Raw genomic sequence first — 27885 nt, 5'->3', positions numbered from 1 at the left:
CCTTGATTATAAAATTCTTGGTAAGTCAAAGTATATTTACATTTCCAGAAATCCTTGCAGCATGATAGCAAAGTCATATTTTATGTATTCCACTTCTAATTTAGAGAAGTTTTATTACATAGTTCAAAAATTAGCCTTGAAAATGGGAAAACGAGCCAGAGTTGAGTCTTCAACTAAAATTTACGGATCCCTATGTAAAATATGCACTCTTGGCTTTGTTTCCAAAATACATGAGGACATACTCCTAATTGTAATTTTAGATTAATTTTTCATTTAAACAATCATGCTATAAAGTATAGGCCTTCAGACTACAACACACTGGGTCAATCTAAATAACAAATCTTTCTATATAACCCTGGACATATCTTAACAGTCTGTTAACAACAACAACAAAAAGTTAACATTTAATGCCGTCTCCTATTTTTTTTCTACAAAATTGTGCTAATATACCTAAATTAAGAAAAAATTAATTAGGTTGGTATCACCTATGGTAAGTCAAGTGTCTTACCTACCATGTTCTCATAAACTGCTCTATCAGTCTTCACAAAATTAACAATACATTACCTCCTAAAATGAGTCACTCTAAGTCAGACCTTTCTCTCTTGCCCTCTGCATGACTGGGGTGCTTGAATACAGCTGAACTTGAGGCTTCCAATATACAAACACCGAATTGACAATGGTTTACTCAGTTATGTTCTCTTTTTCTCCATATGTAATTATGACTTATTAAAGATATTTACGTGTTAGAGTGAAGTCTCTCAAATGTGTCAGATAAATGGAAGGAGGAGACCTGATTTGCTAAGCTGTTTCTTGGGTTCCACATTAAAAAAAAAAGTTCTCATGTATAAAATTGTTTTCTGCCTAATAGATTATTGACATCAACCTTCAAAGGTAATTGCTATAGAGGAAATGTGAGTGCTTTGGTCATCCTGTTCCTCTCATATCACTTCTCTTAAAGCTCTACATTCACCTTTCTTCCTGGCTCACCTTCAACCTTAACATTGCCTCTCTTTTTTCAGCTTCCATCATTTCTGTGAAAATGGCTAGTCTGTATTTAATTTGGAACTGTAGAAAATTTTGCTATGGATCTCCGACAGTTTAAACAATTTAACAGACTTTAATTTAAATAGAGCAGGAGTTTATTCACAGAGGCCCTGGAATTTTTGAAAACTATATGAAATTACTCTGTACTACCACTAAGTGGTGGAAAATGTATGAAAAACTGGTCTAAATTACTTCTGGCTGCCTTCCACTGCCTGGTAAATTAGCCCATAGTCATCAATGAGTGTGAGCCACAATACCAGGTTCATCTTTCTCTATTTTCTAAATAAATAAATAAATAAATGAATAAATGAATAAATAAGTCCCGCAGGCAGATAGGAAAGACACTACCTGCAAAGCCGTCGTCGGAAAACATCAGAAGCTGGCATAACACGTCCATTTTAACGGAAATGGGTTCTTTATTATTTAATCAGGACGGCTTCTGGGCGATTCATGAACCACTTATTGAATCACCGAGTTTAAGAAATCTGAAAAAAAATATTGGGAGTTGGTAAACACCATCTCCTGATTGATCAATAGCACCTAGTGTTTCAGAATGACATGAGAGACTTTTTACTTTACTGGCTTCTAAAGCCCATGGAATTGTTTTCAGTTGAACATAGTGAATAGTGAATCTCTATAAATCATAGAAAGCTCATTGTTAAAATCCACCATCATCTTTGGCCTATACAGTCACTAAGTAGAGAAAGGTATGCATTTGTTGGCTGGGCTGCAGTTCCTAAACAATTCATCTTTCAAGATTTCTTTTTCTTGAGAAGAGAAACTAAAATAAAATGTTATGAGTCTTTTTGAGCCAACTATAAAACATAAATGTAACCTCAATCCCTGATCAAAATATCACTGCATTTTAAAAAATATCACACATAGCTGTTAAAGCAATTAAGTCCACTGCATTAATAGAAAGGAACAAAGAAATTCAAGAAAGTTACTATTATGTCTTTGTGCTCCAGTGAACTGACCTTTTTAAAGGGCCTTGTGTTTAAAAATCCTTTAGTGCTTGGTCAGATTATAATCAGAGTTGTTTAGTTTACTATTAAAGAGAAAAAAAAGCCTACTTTTTCCCAAATGTCTACTCATTGTCTTTCATATCTATCTTTTACTAACGATTTTAATTTTGAGAGCATTGCCATGAAAATGCACAACAGAAATATTTTTATAAAATACAGGATAAATAAGACCATTACAACCCTGTCAACACTAATCATGCTTACACATACAAAATGCAAAGAGGCAATAAGGCTTAAATAATACTTTCTGGATTAATTCTTTTAATTAATTCAATGGAACACTTTATTGCAACTAGTAATAATTTTACATCTCTCACCAAACAAGTGATGATTTCTTAACTGTATTTTATGAGCAATTAGAGATTCCCTTTCGGAGTGCTTTAACATCTTTGATATCGTATCAACTAGGTAGAGTCTGGCAAGAGATCAAAACTGGGCCTTGTATTTAGTATATAGGGATGGTCCTAGCAAATGGGCTGTGCAATAGAAACAGGATAGAGGAGAAAGAAAATGGTACTCGAAAAAAACAAGAGGAGGGAAGCCTTTGAAAATGCGCAGGAATACTGAGCATGTTATAGAGTTTGTCTTTCTGGTGACAGACATCAAGATTCCATTATAAAACATGAGCCTGTCCAGGGAGAGATTTCAGATCCAGCTTGATTCCTGGGGATGCAGATCTTCAACAACGTCTAAAATTTAGGTAGTATGATCTCATTAAAAACATCTTGGAGAATGATACTGCTAGTGCTTCGTGATTAAAAACTACCAAAAGATGTCAAACAAATTCACAGTGGTCTGTCTTTATAGCTCTTCACCCAGTTTTGGCACTAGGAAAGTACAGTGGTACCATTATCTATTACTAGGATTAAAAATTGTTAGGTTATAGTATGGTTATTCAGAAGAACTACCTTCTGAAATAAATTTCCAATTCCTTCAATTTCATTATTATATTAATTAATTAAAAAGAGCCATTTTAAACATTTATCTTTTGATCTTCAAGAAAAGTATTGTGCTATGTAATTTATTTATTTAAGATTTTATTTTTCCTTTTTCTCCCCAAAGCCTCCCGGTACATAGTTGTCTATTTTAAGTTGTGCGTCCTTCTAGTTGTGGCATGTGGGATGCCGCCTCAGCATGGCTTGATGAGCGGTGCTATGTCCGCACGCAGGATCCAAACCAGTGAAACCCTGGGCTGCCGAAATTGAGCCCACGAACTTAACCACTCGGCCACAGGGCCAGCCCCTGTGCTATGTAATTTAAAATCTCTTGTTTGGGGCTTTTAAAAAAATATGTAGTTATAAGTTCTCAGAATATGATCTGGCTATTAGTAGATATGAACTAAAACTTTAATGAATAATGTTACCATACATAACCTATCCGAATTTTTTAAATTTTACACTATATTCATGTTAGTGTGAACTTTGAACAATTTTTAAAAAGAAATTCTGTTGCTCACCTGTGCTTTATGTATGACTCACTTTTTACAGTATTTAATCTCTCCTCCCCAAGAAAAAATGGCACAAAATAGTTGAAGGTAATGTTAGAGCAATAAAGCTTAAAACTTCAATATTATTTAAAATAATAATATTTACCACTTAATTAATGTCTGTTAAGTGTTTTATATACATTATAGCATTATGCATAATTATATACATAACAACCTAAACTCATTTAACAAATGAGGTCACTGAAGATTTCAAAGGTTAAGTAACACATCCAAGTCACAAAGTTAGAAAGTGAGACCTAAGTCTATCAGTTTTCAAAGTCCAATCCTGAAGCCTCATGCAAGTGAGATGTGGAAGAACATCTGCTTTCCTAAACATAGTTATACTTGAGCTAATTTATATTCTTCATATTTAAGTAACCAGGCTCTTGGAATACGCATTAAAGGACCAGCAAAGAAGCTCCCAGACTGTAGAAAAGATGAGCCACTTAATAAATTTTCAAAGACAAATTTTCATTTTCTCTTTTTCATTTCCTGGGTGTTTGTTTTTGTTGTTGTTGTTTGTCACTATTAGATACTTTGGCATTCCTACAGAATTCAGTTTTTTTCACCAACAAAATGAAATATATAATCATTGAATTAAAGTTCGGCCTATGCTGTATTAAATTACGTAAATCTAAGTTCTTTGTGATATTGTTTCCATTCATTGAACATTTCTAACACTCACATCATCAACCCCACTTATATCCTTGCTCCAGTTCCTCTAATCTATTCAGTAAGTTCTGTTTGAGTTTGAAGGAAAAAATTTGCCACAATGATATATTAAAGTATTTTGGGAACAGCCTAAAATATCACTGGGCCCTATAAAAGTTACTCACTATGCAAAGTTTGAAGCACTACATATTAGGCTTCTACCAATGGCTTACTTCTGGAGCAATTCATCATCACTCTCCAGAGATTACTTACTCTAGAAAGCTGGTGATATAGTCTCGACTGCAGGCAGACCAGGAAAAAGGATTGGTATTTGCAGTAATGTGAGCTGCCATAAGTTTTGCTGCTTCGTGACCTTTCGTCCCACAAGAATTTCCAATTCCATCATGGTTCATACCAAAACTGTTTTAAAAATGAAGAAACATAAGAAACATAAAAGAAAGAAATAAGAAAAAAATAAAACAGACAACTCCCCAATATATCCTTTATTTCCTTATTTGATCAATTATTAACCTTCTCGACATATGCCTTCCATCAAGACAGGCTAGATCCTGTAAGGAAATATAGCATTAAAGTTAAACAGACTAAGGAATAATCCAATGATACAATATATTTCTAAATCTCTTTAAATGTATTATATACTCTCCAATGTTATCTCATATAATACAATCTCTCCTTGAGCAGATAGAGAATATATATTAATTCTCACTTTATATATGAGAAAAATTGAGATTTAATAAAGACAAATGACCCATTAAAGATCATACAGTTAGTAAGTGTTGAAATTATTAGTAGAACCTGTCGTTTAACATGCTGGAGTACATGCCACCTCGCTATGCTGAATCCAAAAGGGAATTATAAAAAGATAGTTATGATCCATTGAGTTCTAGGTTATAGGCCAAACACAGAAATCCTTTTTCTTATTAATATGGATAAACGAGAATTAAATACATACATAATTTATGTTTGTGTGTGTGCATATGTGCTTTCAAAACACCTTTTGAAAAACCTCAACACATTTAAGGATTATGGATATAGAGATTTTCTTTACCACGGCTTTCCTTAATTTTTAAAAGCTTTTCTTTGTTATTTTCTCCTGTGTTCTACATCCATGCTTTGTGCTATCAATGTGACCTAAAACCATGTGTAAAAGATAAATTATAAAATTTTTCTGTAAAGAATATATCCACTGCATATGAATAAATTATAACCTTTCTGCACAAGTAGCCAGAAATTTAGGCTGAATATTACCAAAAAAATAAATTTATGCCTTCATTGCGATATTCTAATAAATGCACCACAATAAGTATTCAAAGAAATAAGTAATTTGTGTGACAAGAATATAACCTAGATGAGAGCAGTTGCTGGAGAAAACTTTGGAAAGGTAGTTGAGAACAGATAATTACAAGATGATAAATGAAAGTAAATATTAACACTTTTGGCAGTGTAGAGATGTTGAAGATTTGTGAGTAAGAGCAACTGAAGATTTCTGAGTAAGAGAATATGGAATCACCTGTATTTTAGATGAGTCATTATAGTAATTCTATGGTGGAGATATTGAAGTGGGAAGAGAATGGAGCCAGGGAGAGCAGTTGGAAGATCCTCACCAATTGAGAAACGATGTTGGTCTGAACTAGGGCACTGGATAGAGAGGTGGAATTAGGTTTGAGACATACTTAGGAAGCTGAATGAATTTACCTTCATAACTACAACATAAAAGAGCCATAATGAAGACTTATAATATGTTCATATACGGGGGCAAGGAAGAGAAACTAGTAATTTAGGTGGAGGGACTAACATAAGCAAAGGAAAAGAAGTGTATGAGAGTATCCAGAGCCCTAAATTAAAACACCAAATAACCTTCCAAAAACAGTAGTATCTAGTCTTCTTGTTTGACATCAACACATTGGAGTCAACCTCTTTGAATGGTCTTCTAGGAACATGATGGTGGAATTTATAGTTTGTTGAATTAGACATATATTCTGTCAAAATAATCAGCTGCAAATTTATATTAAAGGCTCTTTACTGTAACTATGTAATTCAATAAACTTAATATTCTATATTTCTCTCAAAGGTCAATGCTACTGTGTGAATACTACTATGATTCTTTTCAAATGATGACAGCTTTAAAAATATTCCCTGTTAGCAGTGGTCTTATACATGTCCCAGAGTCATGTCAAGACAGGTGTAGACAGGCACAGATGGCTTTGAATCATTTTCCAGATCCTCAACTTCCTTACGTATCCTTTTCTAAAAAAAGTCAAACTTCTCCTTTTTAAATACTTCTCCCACCTTACAAAAGAAAAACTTATCTTTCACCCATCCATAATTTTACAATAGTTCATTTCCTTTCGATATAAAAACATGAGTGTCAAGAAAAGAGACAATTGAAAACATGTGGTATCAATGTTGAGAAAGACTTTAATGACTGCATAACAAATCATATAGTTTCTTACTCTCATCAAATTTACAGGAAGATATAATCAAATTAACAGCTGACAGGTGATTAAAAATATTTTTTGATGATAGATCACCATGGTATGTTTTGACAAATAATTCAAAAAGAGTTCAAAGAACTGAGTGATATTTCTGTAATAAACTCCTTTCATCTCACCTACCTACTTATGTGAACAAATTTTCTCAGCATTCACATTTGCAGAAACAAAATAAAGAAATAAAACTGATGCTGAAGTCCTGCCACATTCTAGCAGTACAGAGATAAATGCAGTAACTGAAAAACTATGTCTAATTAAAGATACATCTTCTAATAAAAACTTTTATATTTAATTAATTATTAAAATTTATAATATGTATATACTCTTCTGATCAATCATTAACTAATAATGATTGCAAAGTAATAAATGTATAATGGAGAAAAAATTTGTGTTATGATAGGAAATATTTTAAGCGTAATTTCAATTTAAATATATTTTTGTTATAGAGATATTTGATTTAATTGAAAATATTTTAAGCAACCAAATACATTTTAAAAATATGTTAAGAAATATTAAAATATACATTAGGATAATATTCTGTGAGGGAAAGGAGGATTAGACATATTGAGTTAAAAGAGGGAAAAAATTTGTAAATTTTGACTATAAAAGAAGAACCTGGGACTGGCCCGGTGGCACAGCGGTTGGGTTCATACATTCCGATTCAGCGGCCCGGGGTTTGCTGGTTTGGATCCAGGGTGCGGACATGGCACTGCTTGTCAGGCCATGCTGTGGTAGGCATCCCACATATAAAGTAGAGAAAGATGGACACGGATCTTAGCTCAGGGCCAGTCTTCCTCAGCAAAAAGAGGAGGATTGGCAGCAGATGTTAGCTCACGGCTAATCTTTCTCAAAAAAAGAAAAAAGAAAAAGATAAAGAACCTGCTTGTGTATTTTTTAAATGCATAATGATAGTTACCAAATTGCAATGGCATTTAGTGGATATATTTAAAAGAGATATAACAATTTTAGTTTTTACACACTAATATTTGCAGTACTCCAGAAATTCTATCTTTTGCAATTACTTAGACATAAAATAAAAAATTTAGACATCAACTGAAAAATATAGAATAGGGTAATAATTTAAAAAAATTCTTTCAGGAGTATATGAGAAAAGATTTGAAAACTAATGAATTCAAGTATCTGAAAGATGAACTCTTAAGTTCTACTTCTATTCCTAATCTTTATAGCTTAGGTGACAGATGCAGATAGTTGTCTTAAGGATTTAGGTTTCAGTCGTGTAAGAGAATGTATACTTTTGTAGCTTATATTTCAAACATAAGAAATCCTAGAAATAACCCGACCAATGGCAAATAGTTCACTGACAGTGACACAAAGTGAAATGAGAGTTTACAATTGCCATTCACGACATCAGCTTCAAGAGATCACTTCAAGGCTGATTAGGCTGGAACATAAAATATATGTATATTTTAAAAGACAGATTCCCTCCTGAGGAAACTCTATCAATGAAGAGTTTGGCAAAAGAAGTAAAAACTCATTAGTGATCAGAGAGAATAAATAAGAGTCACTTTAAAAAGTGGCATCATACTGGCAAGAATTACAACATTACCCAGGACAAAGTGTTGGCAGTGGTCTAGAGACACTGGGGTCTTGGTGTACAACAGTAGTAGTGTAGCCAGGGCAGCTGTTCTGGAGAGCAATTCAGCAGTATTTAGTCAAATTAAATAGGCAGATACATTATGACCCAGCAATCCTATTCTTGGATATATATCCTATAAATATTCCCAAAGGGAACATGTATGAAGATGTTCATGACAGAATTATTTATGATAGCAAGGAGCTGAAGACAATCTAGGTGTCAGCCACTGGGGAATAGATAAGTAAACTTTGGCAGACACATATTATGGAATACTAAGCAGAAGCTGGAAGCAGCAAACAAGATAAATATCTACACATAAATATAGATGGATCTTAAAAACAGCAAAAAAATTAAGAAAAGGAACAAGGTCTATAGCGCTATATCATATATGTAAACAAAAATTACATACACACTCTCAGATAACAAAGAAAGGCCAAGGAATTGTTCCAGATTAAAGACAAAAGAGACATAACTAAATGCAACTGAAACTGGATTAGCGGGAGGGGAAGGTTGAAAAGGAGTAAAGGACATTGCTAGGACTAGTGATGAAATTTGAAATTGACTGTATATTAGATAATAGTAGTGTGTCAATGTTATTTCTTATTTGATAATTGTACTGTTGTTATATAAGACATTATCTTTTCTTCTTAGGAAGCAGGTGCTGAAATATTTTAGGGATAAGGGATATGTCTACAACTTTCAAATAGTTAAGAAAAAAATACATGTACGTATACAGAAAGAGAAAGAAAGCAAATGATGCAAAATATTAACAATTTTTGAATCTGAGTGAAGGGCACGTGGGAAATCTTTCTACTATATCAATTTTTCTGTAAGTTTAAAATCAATTCCAACTTAAAAAGTTAAAAAATGAACACATATATACACAAAAAAATCTGCAATATTTTATAAGGATGCATACAGATTCAAATATACATACTAAATTTATAATTCACAATAGCAAAGAAATGGGAGTAGGGAATGGGAATATAGAAATAAATACATATGTACATATATTAAACAAAAAGAGTTCTTACTGGGATTGATGATGTTTTGCCAAGAACTAGGGATAGAGAACTAGATAGACAGATAAATGTGAAATAGACTCAATTCTCTGTTCTTGAGTTTCAAAAATAATAACTAAGAAAAACAAGAACAAGAACAAGAACGAAAGAGAGTTTGGTGAACCGGGAGTGCATCCCAATGAGAGAACAATGATAAGAAGATAATACTTCAGTGATTGGTTTTGTGTGTTTAACGAAACATTTCAGATTATAAAAAGATAATGATTCTCTTTCATTGAGGGTTTTAGGAACAGAGACAGAGAGAGGTTGGGAGAGGCAGTCTTTGTTGGGGTTCTTATGATTTCCCATATTTTACTGGGTATGTCAAGTCTGCAAATCTTGCTCTTTACCCAGGCCATTTCTCAGGATAACTTTGACAAAGTTATCTCCCCTGGACAAAGAGCAAGTTCATTTACTACTTGCTATAAAAGTGATAGATTTCCCAAGTTCAATGTTTCTCAGTTTTGAAGCAGACCTACTGCATGTGCAGCATGATCCATATTGTGTTGCCCTTTGTGGGACTTGAGGCCAAGAGGAACCAAAATAAATATGCTGATACTTATGTTCCTTGCTGTGCTGTAAGTAACAAAATCCTTTGTCTCTGACTCAGGAAGCTCACGTCTTGCTAGTACCCATGCAACAATACTGGGTTAACTTATTAGCTTATACATAGGGTAAAATCATATCTTAAATCCAATGAGAGAGAAGTGTGTAGGTGATTAGGATAACATATCTAATTATGGAAAGCTAAGTAATCCTGAAAGCAACGTACATCAAATTAGTGTTAATTTTTCAGAAAATGAAGCCTAAATCCTCAATAATATCTATTAAAACAAAGTATGCTCTTTGTTTTTTTTCGTTCCTAGGAAATAAATTATATGTTGAAAATTTTCAACTAAACCTCCCAGTAGATACAAGTAAAAGAACAGAAACTCCCTTTCTCATATTTTGCTATTTCTGTTCCTATCCCAAAAGTTTAAAGAACACTTCTTATTTCTGTATTAAGTAAAAAGTATTCCCTATTTTCCTGTAAGATATCACCCAAAAGCAATAAGAAAAATAAAAAAAGAAATACAAACTCTGCATTTAATGAAAAGTAGGAAACTTCTAAAACCATAAGCCACAATATCATAATGTAGGTGGAAGGATGACTGAATACAGAAAATTCAAAGAGGAATGCAGAAAGACACAGAAAGAAAACAACAACTGACGGTCTCAGCTAAAACAAGTAGAGCATATTCCTCCACAGTTAAGCGCAACAATCTGAGGGTCAAATTCAACAATACCTTCTCATGAACAAGTAGAATAAGGGTGCAAATTGTTGGAATATACACCCTCACTCTAGTTGTCAGGAGAAGAATAAACTGGGCTAACTTGTATGAGTCACACAAACTATATGTGTAGGAAGCAGCTGTCGGTGAGGAAAGGTGAAAGAGAGATTCTACCTCGCTAACAGTTGCATAAAGAGATACAGGGTTAAAGAGCTTGAATCACATACAATATTGTATAGCAGTAATAAATTCCTGCTGAAAAAGTAGCGCTCGTCCCTACCCAACACAAACCTCCTACAAATAGTTCATCTAGAAAAATCAAACTCATTAAAAAATGTGTGATTCAAAAGGAACAAAAAGTGGATCTACAAATATACCAAATAAATTTTTTAAAAAGAACAGAAAAATACAAATATAAGATGAAAGACATAGCAGAAAAAAAATGTTGCTATAGGAAAAATAAAAATTGTACATATATGAATTTGAACAAACGTAATGAAGCTATCACCTATTTATTTATTTTTTAAGCTATCATTTTATAAAAACAAGAATTTAATGCAGACACACAAGACATCAGGAAAGATATGGCAAGACAGGAGGTGAAAACATGAACTGTCAGAGGAAATAAGTGGGAGGAAAAAATAAAACCATCACAGGAAAAAGGCCATGCTGAGGTTGCAAAAAAAAAAAAAATAGGCAACTCTCGAAAACATTTCTCACTAGAGTGAAAAAAACAAGCAATATGAAAATAGATAAAGAGTTTAAAAGAATCAAAGTGAAAGAATCCAACATATGTATCACTGTTGTCCCCAAAGAAAAGAACCAAAATAATAAAACAGAAAGAAAAATGATAAAAATACGCAAGAAAACTTTTGAGAAATAAAAACACCAAAAATCTGATCAAAAGTGAACTATTTCATGTCCTAGGAAAAACTGACACAGAATAATTCACACAGAGCCACATTCTAGTTAACTTTTTGGACTTCAAAACTAAGATATATTTTGGGCAATCAGGGCAAAAGAACAAATTGTCTATAATGGTAAAACAATCAAATTAGCCTCAGATTTCTCCATGGTGACACCTAACACCAGCATAGTATGGAGCAATGCCTAGCAAAATCTTGCACCTAGCCAAACGGAGTGTAAAAATAATTCTGAACAAGAACTCAAGGAATAGAGGTCTCATGAATCATTCTTAGAAAAACTGCTACAAGATAAACTTCATACTTAAGAGAGAATAAAACATTTGCATTTAAAAGAATAATTATGAAGCAAAATCCATGTTATCCCTACCAAATTTAAGAAATAGAACATTTTAGGGGTCAGCCTGGTGGCACAGAGGTTAAGTTTGCACGTTCCACTTTGGCGGCCTGGGGTTCACCGGTTTGGATCCTGGGTGTGGACCTACACACTGCTTGTCAGGCCATACTGTGGCAGGCATCACACATATAAAGTAGAGGAAGATGGGCACAGATGTTAGCTCAGGGCCAATCTTCCTCAGCAAAAAGAGAGGATTGGCAGCAGATGTTAGTTCAGGGCTAATCTCCCTCAAAAAAACAAAAAAAAAGAAAGATAAGACAACTTAAAAAAAAAGAAACAGAACATTTTCAGAATAATAAAAGCTTGCCTCTTGTGTTTATCTTCATAATCATATTCTTCTTCCTCCCGTAAGAGAGAACCACTATCCTGACTTTTGTAGTAATCATTCCCTGTCCATCTCTAAACAATACATGTTAATTTTGCCTGGTTTTGAAATCCACAGAAGTGGAACCACACTGTATGTATTTTTTTATAACTTGCTTCTTTCTTTGAACAATTTGTTAAAGGAGATCATCTCTGCTTAGCTGCCGAACTACATATCATTCATTTTCACTGCTGTATAGATTTCCATTGTAAATGTATCATTTAATTATCCATTCCATGATGAATTTGGGTTGGTTCCTACTACAGGGCTACTATGGACAATGCTGCTATGAGCATTCTTGAACATATCTCCTGGTCATATATGTAAAATTATCTCTAGAACAGTTTCTTAAACTTTTGGCCTCAGGGTCCTTTATAGTCTTAAAAATATTGAGGACCCCAAAGACGTTTTGTTTATGAGGTTGAATGTAGTGATGTTTATCATATTAAAAATTAAAGCAGAAATTTAAAAGCTGGTTATTAATTCAAGTATTAATAAACCCAATATATGATAATATAAATAACCATTTCAATTAAAAATATCTTCCAAAACAAAAGAATTTCAGTGAGAAGAGCAGCATTGTGTAATTATATTTTTGCTAATATCTTTAGTGTATCTGGCTTACTAGAAGACACCTGGATTTTCATATCTGCTTCTTCATTCAATCTGTTATGGTATTTTCTTTTGGTTCAAGCATATGATTAAAATTTGGCCTCAAAGTAGTATGTAGTTGGAAAAGGGAAGAATATTTTAATAGCCCTTTCAGGTAACTGTATATTTTTTTTGACACTATGATAAAACTTGATGACTACTAATTTTTTAAAGGTTAGTTGCAATGTGAATTCTGAAACCATATCCATAATCTTTCTATATTCTGTTTCATTAATATCACCAATCTCATCAGAAAGTCTTTAAGTATTAGGAAGCTGTCAAGCTCATGACAGAGAAAGTTTATTCTAAATTCTAATTTTTACTCAAAAGCTCAAATTTTATCATTGGCAATAAAGAGTGTCAGTTGTTCTCCTTGAATACGTGCTCATCTGTTCATTTTTCAAGTGAACATCTCCTAAGTGCTCATAGATTCTCAGTCATTCTTGCAAATAAAAATTGTGTTCTAGGAAAAAAAGCAGCTAGTTCATCTCAAAGAATTGCACAAGTGACAACTATCAGACTAAGATATGGAGTAAAAAGGGCTTTACATCAATTTTGTTGCACAGAATATTTTTTAAAAGATGTAGTTAAGGGTCATGATTTAATAAAATTAATAATTTTTCTGCCTTATCAAGGACATTCTTCAGTGAAACTGGCATGGCAGTGACAAATACAATGACTACTAGTATGGTTGCCTTGATTCATGCTAAGATACCACCATGGCTTTTGCACAACCAATGTAAACATCAGCACAGTTATTTAACAAAAAAAGGCAAATCAAGTTTTGGTATTATTATGAAAATAGTTTCAGTGTGAAAGTGCTTCAGGAATACGAGGGGTCCATGGACCACAATCTGAGAATCACTGCTCTAGGATATATGTAGCAAATAAATTGTTGGGTCATGCGTTATGTAAAATTTCAACTTTACTAGATAATGCCAAACAGCTTTTCATAGCGGTTGCACCAATTTACATTCTCCCTTGTAGTGTACTAAAATTCCAGTTGCACCACATCTTCACCCATATTTGGAATTGTCAGACTTTTAAATTTGTATTAAATTTGTGTTAAATGGCGGACATAATTTGCATTTTCCTGATGTTTAATTAGGCTGAACATTTTTTTTTTTTAAAGATTTTATTTTTTTCCTTTTTCTCCCCAAAGCCCCCGGTACATAGTTGTATATTCTTCGTTGTGGGTCCTTCTAGTTGTGGCATGTGGGACGCTGCCTCAGCGTGGCTTGATGAGCAGTGCCATGTCCGTGCCCAGGATTTGAACCGACGAAACACTGGGCCACCTGCAGCGGAGCGCGGGAATTTAACCACTCGGCCACGGGGCCAGCGCCAGGCTAAACATCTTTTTATACGCTTATTGGCCGTTTGGATTTCTTCTTTTGTAAAATGTTCAATTATTTTGTATATTTAATTTGTAGGAGTTCCTCATATCAGCCACATGTCAGCTGCAGACATCTTTCCTTCAGTGGGTCCTGTCTTTTCATTTTATGATGCCTTTCAATTAAGTTTCTAATTTTAACATGGTTAAATAGATCAATCATATACTTCACGGTTAGTGTTTTTTATGTCTCGTTTTTAAAAAATCCTCCTTTACCCTAATGTCATGAGGATTTACTTCTCTGTTTTGTTCTAAAACCTGTAATAATTTGATTTCCATGTTTAGGTATTGTTGGATCCTGTGGTAAGAGTATATTTAGTTTTGTAAGAAACTGCCAAACTGTCTTTCAAAGTGGCTATCAACAATAAATCTTTAATCGTATGTATGGCTTCACAGAGGGATCCATTTTTCCTAGTTATTTCACTGAGCTGAAAGTATTTTTTAGATTTAATTTTATTCAGAGTAGTTAGCATATAATCAGAGTTTCATGATGAAGGCTGAGAGGCTTGGTGAAGTGGACGAAGAGTCTATCAGCTGAGGTTCAACTTGGGTAAGCTAAGAAGACCCACAGGGTTAAAATGTGGAGCTAATAAACACTCTCACGTAAGGCACGGGATCCACAGAATCTGCCAGGAGTTCCATACTCACTGAGGAACTTCGATTTTTCTGCCCCCCTTATTCTTGCAATCACCCTAACTAGAGTTACATAACTCACAGACGCAAGAAGGTTCAACACTGCTCAGAGGCTCTGGGACCAATTTCGTTCATTGTTAGGGAAAATTTAAAGAGGTTAAAGCCAATAGCTTTGTGGAGCAGCATTAAAATATGGCAGGCATGTTGTTGGTCCAGTTCTGTTCTAGCTTTTGAGGTAATTGTATTTGTTGGGCTCTGCTCCTATTTCTTGTAAAAAAGACACTAATTTACTCCTGAGTCTTAGTAACTGAATCCCTTGTTTATTTCCTTTGCTCCTGAGACTGAGACCCTGGACAGTATTCTACTTCTTTTTGAGCAGGGATTCCTTCGGCTTTGGGGTATTGAAGTCCTGGGTATGTAACCCAGGCTCCGTTATGCTCCACTCTTTGGGATACACACTTACAGCTATCCACAAGACTTCTGTGATGTTAACAATTTCCTGACTGAATTTTTATCTAAGCACTGCTGCCAGACTAAACTAGTAAAGTTCTCACAATGCGAATTGGATATAATGTGTTTAATTAATTAGTTAACATAATTTGCTTTAAATAGAGCCCTGTTGGTTATACAGCAGAGGGTAGTGGGAACTAGACCAATCTAGGAGGAAAAAAGCTTATGTCTGTAGCATAGGAACACATAGTTGCTTTATTTGAGTTACTTTATTAGAGTGTTATTTTACTCACGGTTTTGTGTGCTTTTGTTAAGAACTATTGATGCTTATGCATTGTACTCCAAGCAAAAATACAGGGTCAAGGATGAAGGGAAAGAGAGGACAGTAGCTGTGAAGTGTTGCTTAAAAGGTAAAAGATGATGCAATTAGGTTTGTTTTGTCAGGTTTGATCAAAACCTTTAGTAGTTTAATTTCTGTAGGAAATAATGAATTTGAAACTCTGGTTGCTAATCATTTTTTTTCATGCGCAAACAATATTTTTAAACACAATTTTAATTAACATAGGATCTGAAGAACTGCAACTATGCCATTAAAGGAAAAAAAAAAAGGCACTCTATTCATTTAGCCTGATTTCATCACTCACCCTACTGAGCAGGGTTTCTCTTTTCTGGGGTACAACTCTCCCTGGATGGCCCTCTCACTAAATGCAACCTAGGTTCTGGACTTCACCCCATATGAGGGCAGGTATTCATTCAGTGCATGGGGAAACACTCAGGAATCATGTAAATAGCCTGTTAACCTATCAATATCATTTTAATAAAAAGGTTAATTAAAATCCTATCAGATATTTTTTACGGAAATGGACACTAGGATTCCAAAATTAATATAGGAAAGTAGAGGGTCAGAAAGAGCCAAGATGATTTTGAAGAAATAGGGGAGAACTTCAGTATCTGTTATAAAACTATGGTAATTAAAACAACATGATATTGGCACAGGGACCCTTTGAAAATAACAACAATAAAAGCCCCAAAATAAATATGGGACAATATTAACATTTGTTAAATCTGAATGGTATGCACATGGATGTCTGTTATAACACACACACACAGAGTATTTCAAAGTAAAACATTTTAAAATAAAATGTCTACATAATTAATTACATGTATCTGAATATATAAAGAATACTTTGTTCTAAAACTTAGCAATTAAATTTTCCTCTCAGACAAATACAGAAGATAGCCAACTTGGCTTTCTAAGTTGACTTAGTTCTAAAGTTTTAAAGCTGATTTTTGGACACTTGAAACATTTTACTCTAGAAATAATGGTATAAATTATTACAGTATGTCCAGGATAGCCCACATAAGCCTATTTAACCTATTTTATAGACCAAATCTGTGCCTCTGAAGTGAAAAATAGTATATGACAACACTGTTGGAATTAAGAATTAAACAAAATGGCATATATTTTAATTTCTTCTGTAGAATTAGTAGCACTTGAAGAAAAGCAGGTTTCCTAAAGGGAAAGATAAGCGAGAGTTACTGAAGGAGTTCTAAAGGGGACTTGTAAGTATAATCAAAAGTTCTACAGGTAAATGGTTCTGATTCTAGTATGTCTAAATTTAAAACTTTATGTTTTCTTATTTTCCTTCATAAAGATATACTATAAACACTACATCAACCAAGCCCAGTGGTTTTGCTTTTTGTTTTGGTTCATGAATGGGAGTTAGAAGAAGATGTTCTTGAAATGATTGATGAAGAGTTGGAAAATTGATTAAGAGTAGGAAAAGGGAAAAGTGAATTAAAAAGATGTGTTCCTTCAGGATAGGAGCTTTGTTTTCATCATCTCTGTATCCACAATGCTCTCTATGTTAGGGTAAATACAGGAGGTGCTCAATAATTCTCTGGAATCAAATAAATTGTGCATCAGAGAAAGACTATCTATTGATCAACTATAAACCATGAGAGACAGACTTTGGGAAGTATCATATATGTATACTTCCCTTAATGGTGAATAATGTAATAAAAATATATAATATCATATAATAAGCAATAAAAGGGGAAAGGGAGAGTTTGGGTCATAATATGTAGCATCACCAGTCAGAAACAAGGTGGTTGCTATACAGAGACTGAGAGACTGTGCAGTAAAGGTTATTCATTAAATTCAGCTTCTGTAACTCAGAGAGAATCTATCATATGCATCAATCTATTGACACATATGCTTTTCTCAAATATTTTTCTATAGTAAATTAGTTTTCTATGCAAATGAAATTTTTTCCTTTGAAACTATATTTAAGAAAAAAATTTTGTTATATATGGTAAATATATATAGAGAGAGAGATATAAGAGAATTTCCCATATCTTTTTGTTTTTTAGGATACATAAGAGGAAGCTCATTTGTGATTGTACTTTACATCATTTCACCATATATGACCATTTAACATTGCAAAAGTAATATAACATAATATAATCTATTTTGCCAAACAAAATAATAGCTTACTCAAATTTAGTACGCAATTCTTACTGGTTCTTTTGGAAGATTTGTAAGAATGAAAAAGTAAATATAGACTACTGAGTATAAATTTAATATGAATTTAGTCTGGATTTCTTTTTAAAATCATAACAGATGTTTTCAAACCAAACAGAAGATCTGTATACCTAAGGAAAATCTTAAAACGCTTAATGCAATTTTTGTATCTAAGCAATCTTAATTTTACCGTGTTCCTAATACGTCAACATCATTGTTTCTGTTACATAATCATGGTACTTTAAACTCTATCTTGAAAACAATCACTAGTACACAGAGCATGTACTTTTAAATTCTGCCACTAAAGGAAAAAATTAGATGATCACTCAGTTTTTCAAAAAAATAACACATATACAATTACAGAATTAAAAAATAGTTTCCTAATGTTTTTAATATGATTAAATTTCTCTTTAAAAAGTGATGAGACAATTATAAGTAGCAAAAACTACAAAATCTCAAAACTAAGCCTTCTCAACGTAGCAGAAAAATACAAGGGAATAAATGGGCATCTTTCTTTGGAATTATTTTCCATTTGTAATCTCTTTGATCTGTTCTCATTCACAACTGATCTTGGCTATGAATCACTTGTTATAATAAAGCAAAGACAAAATTTAAGGGATGCATTCAGAGCCTTCTATACCCGCATCTGGCAAACATTTTCAGATTTAATAGTTACCCAATAGGATGGTTATTACGATTTGCTCATGTGTTTTCTAAAACAGAGTTTGGAACTCAATTCTACTTTTGGACTATATGTACAATTTACTGAATTAAGTGAACTCAAGATTCTGAACTTATTTAGGAAGATATTTAATGAGGAGGGTGTCTAGCAGAATCTAGGACCTAGAATCTTTCCATACCTATATAAGCAATGTTCCACTTACTATAAACACTTCTGAGTTGAAAGTTAGGTTTCCAGAGCTAATGAAATCACTATAGTACATTTACATCTTTTCTACTACTACTTTCTACTTTTTCCCTTTCATCTAACTATAAAGATGCCAGGGACCAGAGGAAACAAGCTATTATAGATATATTAAGATTTTGGGTATGGCGTATATGTGTGTACATTTGTGTTTGCATGTATAATAATCAAGGCAAAGACAGGGAAGGTAGCTGGAACAAGGAAATTTTTGCCATTATAATCTTCCTTGTACTATGGGCAAAATGTAACTGAATTAGTTTATAGCAGCTGAAATTCATACCAACTAATTAGTACTGTAGTGTCTACCTCCAAATTCATTTCTTTGATTTTCAAGCAAAATGAAGAGAATGCCTTATCAAAGTTCCTAAAGTTGATACTGACTAACCTCTACTTCAGTAGGTTTATTACTTCTATAACATACACACACACACATGTACACTTACTTTATTCTGTAATTACAGATACTTGATGCAGTAATTACCTGATTGGTCTTACCTATTTTTTGTCATTAGTGCATATCATGGCAAAGGCTTAATTATTGAAATAATTTAATTGTTAGACTTTGCTATAATAACTTTTCTAAGGAAAGTATTTATGTATTATTATTGTTTTAGCTACATATGTGACCGCCAAGATATGAAAATGTATATTGTATACATAATATATAACTGTTTATATGCATGTGCATGTATGCGTATGTGTGGACAGATAGGTAACATAATTTTGGCATCTTACTGGCCCTGATCAAATGTAATATTCATTAAAAGACAATAATGGGGTACAATTTTAATAATAATAGCAATATGTTCTAATTTGAAAAATATAAAAATTTTATAATAGATCAACAAAATCTAATATAAATGGGGAGAAATAAGAAAACAGCATTGCCATGCATGGTATTATTAGTTTGGGCAAGTAACAATGGCACTATATGGCTCTGAAGCTTAATCAACTGACAATTAAATGCTTCAGTCATACTCCATTGACTAAAGATGTTTTCATACCAGAAAAAAATAAGTTAATTTGCTTCTTCTAAAGGGTATAAAGCCTTAAAAGAACCACAAGTTTCATTTTAGAGTAAGGCCTCGCAATACATTCATCATTCATTCACTCATTAACAGTTATTGATAGAATGTCTATTATCTTACATTAAAGGACTATTTACCTCAGTCCCTATTACCCAATACATCATGTCTGGCTTTGAAAATGGCAAGGCATGCAAAACACAGTTAAAAGAGACAAAACAAGTATCAAAGCTAGGCTCAAATAAGACACAAATTTTGGAATTAACAAAAAGGGGACTTAAAATAATTATGATTAATACATTAAGGGTTCTAATGGAAAAAGCAGACAATATGCAATAGCAGATAGGTAATGCAGGCAGAAAGATAAAAGTCTAAGAAAGAATAAAAAGGAAATTCTAGAAATCAAAAACACTGTAATAGAAACAAAGAATGCCTTAGATAGTCTCATCAGTAGACTGGACTCACTGAGGAAAGAATCTGTGAGCTTGACAATGGGCCAACAGAAGCTTCCCAAACTGAAATGCAGAGATTAAAAAGAATGAAAATTTAAAAAACCCCACAAAACAGAACAGAGCATCAGTGATTTCTGGGTCAATATCTGAAGGTGTAACATACATGTATTTTGAATACCAGAAGTAGAAGAAAGAGAGAATGGAGCAGAATGAATATTTGAAGTAATAATGGCCAAGTATTTTCCAAAATTAATGACAGACACCAAAACACAGACCCAGGAAATTCAGACAATATCAAAAAGAATAAATACTAACAAATCTACACTTATGGATATCATATTGAAACTACAGAAGATGAAAGACACAGAGAAAATCTTGAAAAGAGCCAGAGGGAAAAAACCCCACCTTACCTATCAAGTAACAAGGGTAGGAATTATAGCAATTTCTGATCAGAAACCTTGCAGATTCTATATCCAGTAAAAGTATTCTTCAAAAGTGAAGGATATATAAATATTTTCTCAAACAAACAAAACTGAGGAAATTTATTATCAACAAGATCTGCACTGCAAGAAATACTAAAAGTTCTTCAGGAAAAGGGAAATGACATAGATCAGAAATGTGAATCTACATACAGAAAAGAAGGGCATCAGAAAAGGTAAATGAAACAAAATTAAAATCTATTTTTCTTATTCTTAATTAATACAAAAGATTACTGTTTGTTAAAGGTAATAATAGTAACAATATTTTGATGATTATAGTAAATGGCCAAGTGAAATGAAGGACAGCAATGTCATAAGGGTCAGGAATGGGGAATTGAAAGTATGCTGTTATAAGGTACCTGTACTACATACGAGGCAGGATACCATTATTTGAAGGTGATTATTATAACATATATGTAAGTTTATAAATATATAGATAAATTTATAGATTTTTATGTATTTATATACAAATTTTATATAGTTATGTATATTACTAAGTATATTTCATATGAAATTCTTATATTAAAACTCAAGAGCAATCATTAAAATTTTTTAAAAGAAATATAATTGATAAGCTATGAGAACAGATAAAATGGAATCATATACAATGCTTAAAACTAAAGAAGAGAGAAAAAGAAACAAAGTGCAACAAATAAAAAACAGTTACATACATGGTACATATTAATCCAACTATATTAATAATCACTTTAAATATGAATGATCTAAATACGTCAATTAAAAGACAAAGATTGTCACAGTGAATAAAAATACAAGACCCAACTATATGTTAAACATAAGAAATCTACTATAAATATAAAGACCCAGCTAGGTTAAAAGTAAGGGATGGATGGAGAAAGATATACCATGCTAACATAAATCAAAAGAAAGTTGGAGTAGCTATATTAATTTCAGACAAAGTACAATTCAGAAAAAGGAAAATTCTCAGGGATAAAGAATAACATTACATAATGATAAAAGGGTCAATTCTCCAAGAAGACAAAAATCCGCAGTGTGCATGCATTTAACAAGAGAGTGTCAAAACATTTGAGTCAAAAACTGACAGAAATGCATAGGGAAATACACAAATCCACTATTATAGTTGGAGACTTCCACACATTTTCTTCAGTAATTGATCACACAGGAAAAAAAAATCAGTAAGGATATTGTTGACCTCAGCAGCACTATCAAGCAATTTCATCCAAATGACATTTATAGAATACTCCATCCAACGACTGCAGAATATATATTTTTCTCAAGCTTTCAAGGAATACTCACCAAGATAGACCATATTATAAGCCATAAAACATACCTTAACAAGTTTAAAAGAATAGGAATCATACAAAATATATTCTTAGATCACAATGGAATTAAACTAGAAATCAGTAACATAAAGATAGTTGGCAAATCTTAAAATACTTGGAGATCAAAGAACACATTTCCAAATAACATGTGTCAAAGAAGTTTCAGGAAAAATTCAAAACTATTTTGCACTAAATGAAAATGAAAATACAACTTATCAAAATTTGTGGAATGCAGCAAAAGCAGTGCTTAGGGGGAAATTCATAGCATTGAATGCATATATTCGAAAATAAGAAAGATTAAAAATCAATCATCTATGTTTCCACCTTAGAGAACTAAAGAAAGAAGAGCACTGAAGCCTAAAACAAATAGAAGAGAAGAAACAATAAAAATTAGAGCAGAAATTGAAGAAATTGAAAACAATAAAGAAACCAAAGCTGATTTGTTGAAAAGATCAATAAAATTGATAAATCTCTAGTCAAGCTAACCAACTAAAACAGAGAGAAGACACAGATTACCAATATCAGAAAGATGGGTCATCACTACTGATCCCTTGGATATTTAAAAATAATAATAAAGGAAGACTATGAACAACTCTATGTTAACAAATTTGATAACTTAGCTGAAACGGACCAATTCCTGAAAGACATAAACTACCAAAACTCACACAAAGAGAAATTTATAATCTGAATAGGCATATATATAAAATAATTGAATCACTAATTAATAACCTTTCAAAATAGAAAACACCAGGCCAAGACGATTTCATGGTGAATTCAATCAAACATTTGAGGAAGAAACTATACCAATTTTCCACAATATTTTCCAGAAAAGAGAGGCAGAGGGAACACTTCCTAACTCATTCTGTGAAGCCAGCATTACCCTAATACGAAAATCAGATAAAAATATTACAAGAAAGGAAAATAAAGACTAATATTATCATGAAACTATCTTCAACAAAATGTCAGCAAATCAAATCCAACAATTATAAAGAGACCTATACACCATGACCATTTGGGTTTTATTTCAGGTATCCAAGACTGGTTTAACATTTGAAAATCAACCAATATTTTCCATCACATCAACAGGCTAACTTTAAAAAATCATATAATGATATCAATTGATACAGAAAAACCATTTGCTAAAATCCAACTCCTATTCATGATAAAAGCTCTCAGCAAGCAAGACATAGAAGGCAACTTCTTCAACTTGATAAATAATAACTATTAAAGAACACCTATAGGCATCATATTTAATGGTGAGAAACTAGACACTCTCACCCTAACACTGATAACTTTCAAACAAAGGGTGTTCTTTCACCTATTCATACCTATTCAACATCATACTGGAAATCTTAGCTAGTGCAGTAAGAAAAAAAAAAAAGTAGAAAGGAATAGAGATTGGGAAAGAAGAAATAAAATTGTCTTTGTTCACAGATGACAGGATTATCTCTGTAGAAAATATCAGACCAAAAAAATTCCTGGAACTAAGTAGAAAGTATAGTAAAGTTGCAGAATGTGAGGTTAACGTACAAAAGTCAGTTGCTTCTTCATATACAGCAAAGAGCAACTGGAATCAGAAGTTTAAAACATAATACCATTTACAATAGCACCAAAAAATTAAATACTTCGCTATATATTTAAAAAAATAACTTCAGGATCTATATACAGAAAATTACAAAATTCTGATAAAATAAATCAAAGATCTAAATATACGGAGAGATATTCTGTTTGTGAATTGGAAGACTCAATACTGTTAGGATGTCAATTCTTCCCAATTTGATCTCTAGATTCAATGAAATCCCAAACAAAATCCCAGCAAGCTATTTTTGCAGATATCAAAAAACTGATTCTAATGTTTATATGGAAAAGCAAAAGACCCAGCATAGCCAACAGACTATCAAAGAAAAATCAAAGTTGGAAGACTCACACTAGCAATTTTAATACTTACAATAAAGCTACAGTAATCAGGACAGTGTGGTTATTGGCAAAAGAACAGAAACACAGATAAAGAGAACAGAATAAAGAACACAGAAACAAACTCACATAAATATAGTCAACTGATCTTTGATAAAAAGAACAACAATTTTGCACTTACTCAAATAATGAAAAAGAAATGTTTACAATAAGTTCTCTGCAGGATGTGAAACCAAAGTTAATATAACTCGGATGTTGTCTATCCCTTCTTCTAACCTCCATTTATTCAACTTCTCTTTTGCATGTAATAAGATGTGTTAAAATTGGTTTGTTGTGGGTTTTTTTGGTGAGGAAGATTCACCCTGAGCTAACGTCTGTTGCCAATCTTCCTCTATTTTGTATGTGGGATGCCTCCATAGCATGGCTGATGAGTGGAGCAGGTCCGCACCCAGATCTGAACTCGTGAACCCGGGCTGTCAAAGTGGAGCACACGGAACTTTAACCACTCAGCCACATGGCTGGCCCCAAAAGTGTTTTGTTTTTGTTGATCACAGAATTCTAATTAAGACTACTGACTTTAGAATTGTGTAATGTTAAACTTAGAAATAATTTTTATGAAAGATGAGAAAAATTAAATCACAATGACTAGATTCATGATATTTCAAGCTTCATAATTAAAATATTGTAGTCTATGATGGCAATAAATCACTTTTATCAAAGTTATGAAATATTTTCTAATTTACTTAAGCTATATATATATTTTTTAAAAGATTGGCACCTGAGCTAACAACTGTTGCCAATCTTTTTTTTTTTTTTCTGCTTTATCTCCCCAAACCCCCCCATACATAGTTGTATATCTTAGTTGCAGGTCCTTCTAGTTGTGGGATGTGGGATGCCACCTCAACGTGGCCTGACAAGTGGCGCCATGTCCGCGCCCAGGATCCGAACCCTGGGCTGCCGCAGCGGAGCCCGCGAACTTAACCACTCGGCCATGGAGCTGGCCCCCAAGCTATATGTTTTTATAACTGCAATAAAATAACAGAAGAATTAGGATACATTAATGAAATTACTATTTCTTGATTCTTACAGTAAAGGAAAAATTTTCTCAACTGGAGAATAAATTATAATTGTCTTCAATAAGAGAGGGTTTTAAAAAATTAATTCATAAAAGTTGAATCTTAACAACCTTAAGACCTGAGAAAGAACCTCTTTATTCCACCAAAAGACTAAATTTTTCTATTGGTTTCCATAACATAGTAATGTGAGAAAAATTTCCAAAACTACTACTGATATTATTCAATGTTCTACAAAATATGAAACAAAAACCAAGAAACAATATTAAAGAAGCATTTAGGTTCATGTTCTCACTAAACTTAAACCTTGAATGATCAGGTTAAGAAATAAATTCAGTCAATCTATGAGACTAGACAAACCACAATACCAAAACTGGATGAAACAACACACACACACACACACAAACCTCCTGGTCAATTTAATTTAGGAACATAAATTCAGAAATCCTAAATAAAATATTAGCCATTGAATATAACAACTTATCAAAAAAATACTATTCATGATCAAGCAAGGGTTATTTTAAGAATGTAAGGATAGCTCAACTTTAAGAAGTCTATTACGTAAATCACTATATATCAACAAATATATATTAACTATATATTTAAAAATTAAAGAAAAAATAATAATGGGAAACTCTTATATAGTGCTTACAAGGAGCCAGGTACTGTTCTAAATACTTTATAAATAATAACTTTTTTAATTTATCACAATTTCCCAGTTTACAGCTACGGAAACCAATGCATAAAGTTAAGTAACTTCAAGGTCATAAAACTGGTAAGCAGCAGAATCAGGATTTGAATCTAGGCAGTTTCATCTCAGCAGATCAAAGAAAAATTGATAAAATTCAACACCCATTACAAATTTACAAAGATTAACTTTAAAACGTAGAAATAAGAGGAAACAATATTATGTTTACTGATAAAATATTAGAAGCTTTTCTACTAAAGTCAAGACTGAGAAAGGGCACCCACTATTACCAATACTATCTAAGATTTTATTGGACACCCTAGCCAAAACAAGATACATAAATAAGTAAATCTAGAGGTAGATATTGGAAAGAAAGAGACAAAGTATGAATTATTTGAAGAAATTATAATTGTCTGCATAGAAAATTCAAAACACACTGCTGAAGCTAATAAAAATGTTAAAGTAGCCAGATATAAGATCAACATTGAAACAATTAATGGTTGGGGCTGGCCCAGTGGCATAGTGGTTACGTTCACATGCTCTGCTTTGGTGACCTGGGGTTCACAAGTTTAGATCTCAGGTGTGGATCTATACACTGTTCATCAAGCCATGCTGTCGTGGTGCCCCATACACAAAAAATAGAGGAAGATTGGCAACAGATATTGGCTCAGGGCCAATCTTCCTCATCAAAAAGAAAAAATAATAATGGTTTTTCTGGCTCCAACAATAGTGAATTAGAAAATATAATGAAAAAAGATCCCATTTACAAGTTAGCAATAATAAAAAAACCTAGATATTAAAAAAAGACTCTATGAAGAAAAAAATCTACACTGATGGATACAATAAAAACCTTACTAAATGGAACGAAATATTATGTTCTTATCTATAAATTCAATGAGCTCACATCAAAATCCCAATACATATTTTTATGAAACAAAAATATTTCTCATGTTCAGTTGGGAGAGAAATGTACAAAAATGATGAAAAAATCTTGAAAATGTGAAACAATGTCTTACCTGGTGTCAAACACATTATGAAGCTACAGTAACTAAAATGGGAATCGGGACAGTCCCAGTGGCTTCGTGGTTAAGTTCAGCATGCTCCACTTTGGTGACCCGGGTTTGGTTCCCAGGCACAGACCTACACTACTTGTCTGTCAGTAGCCATGTTATGGTGGCAGCTCACATAAAAGATAGGAAGATTGGCAGCAGATGTTAGCTTAGGGTGAGTCTTCCTCAACAAAAAACAAATAAATACAAAGCGGGAATAGATAAACAAAAGGTACAAAATGGAGTTCATAAATATAGAGAAATACAACATTAAATTTAAAAAACAAAGCATATAGAAACATCTTATTTCCATAAAAACAAACAAATTTATATATGTGAATGTACAGACTAGAAATGTACATGTTAAACATGACTGTCTGAAGAAGATAGCATCATGAGAGAAAAGGGTAAATGGTAATTTTTGTTTTTATTATGTATAAATATTATTATATGTGTATTATATATAAAACTGCATACATAAACATATATTACATACTTATAGATTAATTACAAGAAGTATTATATTGTGTATTTAGTGCCTAATGTAAATATCAAGCAAAAATTAAAACAATCTAAGTAAATATTAGAAAGTGCTGAGTTGAAAAGTAATATTGTGGGTTTTCCCCTACTTCAGACATTACATAATCCATTACTCTGCTACACACATACCAAGGCATAAACTCAAACATCTTGTTCAAAATTTGATTTTAAATTAAATTAGACACTTCTAAATCTATTAGACCCAACATTTAAGTTACAGACATTTCTCATGCTTGATGTCAGACAAAAGGGAACATTGCTGTAAAGATGAAAGATTTCAATAATTACTTTATCAATTTCCCATGTTTAAAAAAATGAATACATGTGCTGTATTATTTTAATGTCATATAAGTTTAAGACATTTTCTATATAAGTTCAGAATTCAATATCCACAGTAGCATCGAAAGTACATATGGCACTAATTCAAAAGGTTAAGTATGCAGAGACTAATCTTGAAGT

General features: G+C 32.6%; 1 protein-coding gene across 6 annotated transcripts in view; it reads right to left on the bottom strand.

The window, feature by feature from the left end:
• The window catches only part of ADAMTS6 (ADAM metallopeptidase with thrombospondin type 1 motif 6), a 308400-nt gene that overhangs the window by 122637 nt on the left and 157878 nt on the right, over positions 1–27885 (bottom strand). For all 6 annotated transcript variants that reach the window (XR_011530545.1, XR_011530546.1, XR_011530544.1 and 3 more), the window contains exon 9: positions 4480–4626. Coding sequence is in view for 3 of the 6 variants with exons in the window: in XM_070587433.1 (XP_070443534.1) it covers positions 4480–4626 (147 nt within the window). In the remaining 3 variants the exon portion in view is untranslated. The remainder of the gene's footprint in view (positions 1–4479; positions 4627–27885) is intronic.

This window comes from Equus przewalskii, chromosome 20, assembly GCF_037783145.1.
Source record: "Equus przewalskii isolate Varuska chromosome 20, EquPr2, whole genome shotgun sequence".
Classification (NCBI taxonomy): Eukaryota; Metazoa; Chordata; class Mammalia; order Perissodactyla; family Equidae; genus Equus; species Equus przewalskii.
The sequence above is the reverse complement of the archived record's forward strand: the minus strand, read 5'-3'. Positions and strand labels throughout refer to the sequence as shown.